This window comes from Bos mutus, chromosome 23, assembly GCF_027580195.1.
Source record: "Bos mutus isolate GX-2022 chromosome 23, NWIPB_WYAK_1.1, whole genome shotgun sequence".
Classification (NCBI taxonomy): domain Eukaryota; kingdom Metazoa; phylum Chordata; class Mammalia; order Artiodactyla; family Bovidae; genus Bos; species Bos mutus.
The window spans coordinates 39,660,596-39,666,595 of NC_091639.1; the positions used below are offsets into that span (position 1 = coordinate 39,660,596).

Sequence of the window (6,000 nt, forward strand, 5' to 3'; positions counted from 1 at the left end):
GGCTTAGGGCGGGAACTGAAATTCACCCAATATCCACTTTTCACAAAACATTAAACTATCTCACTTAATCCTCTCCCCCCAACAATAGTGTGTTGGGGGAAGGTATTATTACCCCCATTTTACACATGACAGAGGCTCAGAGAGGTCACACAGCTAGTGAATCCTATTTAAGCATCCATTATCTGAATCCAAAGACCTGGATTTTGTCTTTTGGGTTTTTTTTTCCCCACTTTGTAGTGCTGCTTGGAGCTGTACCTTGCAGAGCAGATTCTGAGAGGCCAGGGAAGGTGGAGGAATTTAACAAGGCGTGCTGTCCCAGGGACAGGGAGGTGCCCAGCCTGACTGCGTGGGGTTGGTGGAGGGGGGTGCTAGTGGGAGGGGAGTACCCACCTGCCAGCCACACTGATGGCCTGCCTTCATTTCTGCCTCCAGATCAAGCGACACCCAAGCTTTAAGAAATTTTTATACGAGCCCTCAGTCTCTTCCCTCAGAAAGCTGGTAGCCACGCTGCGCAGCCGAGGGGCCCACACCACCGAGCCCAAGAGAACCTACCCATTCGTTTTTGGCTTGGGAAACCAAGGTGCTGGCAACAATTACCACACCGTCCTCAGTCTCACAGGCCTACACTACAGGAGACCCAGCTACGGCCAGTTCCCATACGAGGAGGCCCAGCAGGTGAGAACCGGCCCCGTGGCACGGGGCGTGACAGACTCAGATCACAAGGACCTGCTCTGTGTCCTCTCCCCTCCCCTGCTTAGTTCAGGGCTTGTGGGATCCAGCTCAAATGCCACCTCCTTGTCCAGGCCTTCTGAGACAATTCTGCACCACAGGGGTCTTTATCTTTCCCAGCCTCCCCGCTTTACCTGCTAATAAGCTAATTAGCATCCTCCTTTATTTGGCTCTGGTCTCCAACAGGAGGGGTATTTTCATACTTCTTGATATCAGTATGGAATATCGGACCAGCTACTATCTTAGCTTCACCCTCTTGCTGTTTCAGGGGTTGGGCTGTTTGGCTTGCCAACTGAGACGGTCATAAAATTTAAAGAAAAAAGTACAGTAAGATTACATAAGGGATGGTGAGGTAGATGAGAAGGCTCCCTGGGGCTGTTTGGTTCTGAAAGGCTTCTCAGAGGACATTCTTCAAGGACCTTGCCTTGACTGATTATGAATAGCCTCTCTTCTGCCATCACTCACTCTTTTGATTGGTTTCAGGCTTTCCCTAATAATCCTTCCTTCCCTGAGGCTCTGGAATGGTCCCTGTAGACAGAAAACTTATTACTGAAAACTTATTATCTTTTTTAAAATCTGAATTTTCTGCTGGACTCTTAAGTTCTCCCCGCCCTTTTCAAATTCACTTAAGATGACCAGCTTACAAACATTTAACCACTTCTAAAGTGCAGATGGCAACCCACTCCAGTATTCTTGCCTGGAGAATCCCAGGGACAGGGGAGCCGGGTGGGCTGCCGTCTCTGCTGTCTCTGGGGTCGCACAGCGTCGGACATGACTGAAGCGACTTAGCAGTAGCAAAGTGCAGAAACTACTGAGGGAAATTGTGATTTTAAAGCAATGAAACGTCCTATTGGAGTTCGCCAAAGTGGACCAGAACTTCCAGATCCAAATGGTCCCCTGGGGAACCGGACCTTTATTGCAATGATGTCAGTCTTACTCAAACCCTTTGTCTCGCCCTGGAATTAACTTTAGAAGCTGTTGTGATAAGTCTCTCAAGAAAGCAGGCCTTATTTCATGATACTTGTATCTCATCATTTCAATGGCTTTCCTGGTGGGAACCCGTTATGACTTTAGACCTCTCTTTTCTCAGACTCACTGTCTTCTCCTGGAGACTAGGGACGATTTGCCCTCTAAGGTGGATTAGGTAACACCAGATGGAGTGATCTGAGCTCTTTGTGGAAGATATTATAGAGACATCAGTTCTGACATCCTCAGTAGCCCTAACACTGTATCTTCTGGTTTTGCTAGCCATTCATTTATTTATTCACTCATCCATCCAATCAGTACATATTGAGAGCCTCCTATTAGCCCAGCTGTGTAAGATGCCTGTGAAAGGTTCTGAGGGCCTGTGAAAGGTTCTAATGGAAAAAGACAGACTGTTGACTGATAATAAAAGTAAATATCAATTAAATGCCAAATTAGCGCTGTGGCCAATAAAGCAAGTTGGTTCTGGGAGCCTTCCAGAAGGTAGCAGGCATTGATTTTGACCTTTGAGGATGGAGAGGCTGTAGATGGGGAGAAAGGACCAAGAGGACACTGCAGGCAGGAGGTACTCTGTGAGCAAAGACCCAGAGGTGGGAGCTAGTGGGTTAATGAGAAGTCTGTTGTTATCAGGGTGGGACCCATACGTAATTGGACTATGGCTAAAATCTGTGTTCTTTTTCTCCTCCCAGAACATCACAAGTTCTCAGATCCAGAGTCCAGATTGAAAGCTGTGCTTTGCACTCAAGTTCCCTTGAACTATGCAAACATTAGTAGCTTCAGCCAGGAAACCCTGAAAACGCTCCATGTTCTCCCAATCCAGTGCTTCACAGACATGACTGAAGACAAGCGTGGACAGCCATTCTGTGTCCATGCACCACCGTGGGCTCATTGAGACAGAGAATGAACAAGGTGTTCGTCTACAAAACTGGAGGCAAAGGCCATGGGGGAAAATGCACTGGACTGGGAATTAGGAGACCAGGACTCCACGTGCTGACCTACCTCCAAACTTGCTGCAAAACCCTGTATAAGTCCCACGTCCCTTCTCCTCTCCAGACCTTGGATTCTGGGCTGGATTAGTGACCCATCAGACCCCTTCTGGTTGTCTTATGCTAAAATATCTCTAAAGAGAGATAGCAAGTGCTTTCACTCTGTGGCTAAATATACCCACCCCACATAGCTGGAGGCAATCTTTAAGTTCATTCATGACCAAATGAATGAATGGAACTCCTGAGATCCAGGCAATTCTGCCAGACATTCTCTGGGAGGCCTTGGTCCTCAACTGGAATTGTGAGACCAGTGGTCTAGAGCCCTGGACCAGAAATCAAGGCCTCTGCATTCTGGGGCCAGCCTTAGGGCCTAGTGCTGACTTATGTACCCTTGTTTGTTTGTTTGTTTGTTTGTTTGTTTATCACGTGTTTTCTTGGTTCATCAGGGCTAAAAATATGCCCATGTCATGTAGAAGAGCTGCTGATACTTTTTTCAGATGTTAGTTTTTTAAATAAGTCTCTTGCTTCCCTGATAGCTCAGTTGGTAAAGAATCTGCCTGCAATGCAGGAGACCCCAGTTCGATCCCTGGGTTGGGAAGATCCCCTGGAGTAGGAATAGGCTACCCACTCCAGTATTCATGGGCTTCCCTTGTGACTCAGTTGGTAAAGAACCCGCCGGCAATGCGGAAGACCTGGGTTCAGTCCCTGGGTTGGGAAGATCCCCTGGAGAAGGGAAAGGCTGCCTACTCCAGTGTTCTGGCCTGGGGAATTCCATGAACTGGATAGTCCATGGGGTCGCAAAGAGTCGGACATGACTGAACGACTTTGACTGACTTTAGTTTTAAAAATACATCTATGCTTAGTCTCTCACCTGAACATCCACATGCCCGTGACAGCTGTGCAGCTACAGGGATCATATAATCTATTCAGCTTGCCAACAGTACTTAGTGCCCATATGGATTTGTAGACCCTCCCAGGAACCCTGCAGCCTCTAGATGGGGAAGCAGCAGAGTGGGGTCAACTGGCCTTTCTTAGAATCCTCTTAGCCCTTTGTCCATTGGAGAAGGAAATGGCAACCCACTCCAGTGTTCTTGCCTGGAGAATCCCAAGGACGGCAGAGCCTGGTGGGCTGCCGTCTATGAGGTTGCACAGAGTCGGACACGACTGAAGCGACTTAGCAGCAGCAGCAGCCAGCAGCCCTTTGTCCTGTAATTCTACAACCGAGAAATGAAGCTGATGCCTTTCAGCTCTGCCATCTCATGTTTTGCTTGTTTAGTCGCTAATTCATGTCTGACTCTTTGTGACCCCGTGGACTGTAGCCTGCCAGGCTGCTCTGTCCATGGGTTTCTCCAGGCAAGATCACTGGAGTGGGTTACCATTTCCTCCTCCAGGGGATCTTCCTGACCCAGGGATCAAACTTGCATCTCCTCCATTGGCAGGCAAATTCTTTACCACTGAGCCACTTGGGAAGTCCAAATAATCCATGCAATGATATTTAAAACTAAATTTGGAAATTGAATGGGGTTCAATCGTGGGGATTTGCCAAAAGTCACTAAGAAAATCAGCACAAAGAGTTCTGGAATTACACAGTGCCATGTCTATATACGTTGCTAATCTTATGATAGCTACAATCTGGGTAGTTTTCAGGAAATGGGAGAGGGCTTCAAGCTAGATTGCCAGGGAGGGTTGAATGAGTGTGCACTGCTCAAGAGCACCAAACTGCAGGAGACATTGACTCCTGAGACATTGTGGATTTATAGATTTATGATGATGATTTTCCAGCTGATGGCAGAAAAGTATCTTGAGAAATGGGCTCCTTTTTGTTTTTGCACCAAAGCAAGGTTTTGTCTTCTACACAGCTCAACAGTTCCAACAGCCTGGCTCAGCTGGTCAAATGGGCATGTGTCTATTATCTGCATGAATGCTTGACAGGGCTATGAACACAGCCCTCTAACACTGCCTAGAACACATGGCCATTGGGGAGAGGGTGTTAGAACCTGGATGGCCAACCCATCCTTGTTATCCTTGGTGGACACTGTCTTGCTCTTATGACGAGCCCCATAGGGTAGAGCTGAGGTGGGGGAGAAGCCAAGGGCAGAGAGACTTGGGCACTTAGCAGGGACTGGCCTCAAACTTGAGGCAAAGTTTTAGATTCTGAAAGTCATTTAGTGTTATTGCTGCTCCCAAGAAGTGGGGGAGGTTTATTTATTTTATGGATTCATTTTAGGCAGTGTTTAGGAACACAGCACTAAAATGTGAAAGATCAGAATCAGTTTTGAGAAGAAGGTCAGGCACCTTCTGTACAGAGTTTCTTATTTGAAATGATGCTGTTTAAGTTATGTAAGTATTTGGTATGAGTTTTCGATGCTGGCATCTGAGTCTCATTTTTGTACTGTGTTATCTGAGCAAATAAAGAAACTGGTTTGCACAGAAGTCTGACTTGGATTGGATTATTCACCGTGGAAGCAAGATGGAGCCACCTGCCATGTCCAGGCCAGTCCAGAGCCTGCAAGGTTGCGGGGGTCTGCCTCTTTTTCCCTGCTTGGGGGCCCTGTCCAGATGCTATTCAGGTGTCCCATCCTTGTGGTGCCAACTTGCTGAGGCAGTGAAAAAAAAAAAAAAGCTGCCCTGTTTTGAGCATTGGGTGACCTGGGTTTTAATCCAGCTGCCTTCAGGCTGATGACCTTGGAGACAAGATTCTTGCTTTCCAGACCCGCCATTCTACAACTCTGTGATTCTTCAGGTGACAGTGAATTGTATGTCCGGGAAAATCTGGGCCAGTCCTAATGCTGCTTCATCTGTCCTATTGATTCCTAAACTCTGGTACCCAAACTCGGCCACTCAAACCAGGATAAAAATGGACAGAATACAGCGCCTGGTTTTTGGTCCAGAAAATGTGGTCTCCATTGAAAGTCATCTAAAGCCTCCTTTCCCCTGTCTCAGATAACATGTGAGTTCTTCCAGCGGCAACCTGAGGAAAGGGAACTTGTATGCATAGCTTGTCTTCTTTCAAAAGTTAAGTTTCCTTTCCCCAGCTCTTGAAGGTGTGCCTTAATGCTCTGAGAAGGGCAGGAGACAGCCACACTACCATTGTCTCACGGACTAGGACGCTGAGGCTGGGAGTGCTCCAGGTCACATAGCCAGCGACAGACAGAGCCACCGAGGGCGCTGTTCTGAGAGCCTCTGTAGTGCCCGCCCACCCTCAACCAATATTTATGTGTCGGGTCTAGTGCTAGCTCTGTGGAATCCACAGATGCAAGACACAACCCCTGCCCTCGGGACACTCACAGGCCTCACTGGC

At 47.8% G+C, this 6,000-nt stretch overlaps 1 protein-coding gene across 4 annotated transcripts in view; it reads left to right on the forward strand.

The window, feature by feature from the left end:
- BNIP5 (BCL2 interacting protein 5) overlaps positions 1-4,633 on the forward strand; it is a 47,389-nt gene extending 42,756 nt beyond the window's left edge. For all 4 annotated transcript variants that reach the window (XM_070360867.1, XM_070360868.1, XM_070360869.1 and 1 more), the window contains 2 exons: positions 433-675; positions 2,403-4,633. In XM_070360867.1, coding sequence (XP_070216968.1) covers positions 433-675; positions 2,403-2,438 — 279 coding nt within the window. In that variant the 3' untranslated portion in view covers positions 2,439-4,633. The remainder of the gene's footprint in view (positions 1-432; positions 676-2,402) is intronic.
- The last annotated feature ends 1,367 nt before the right edge of the window (positions 4,634-6,000 follow it).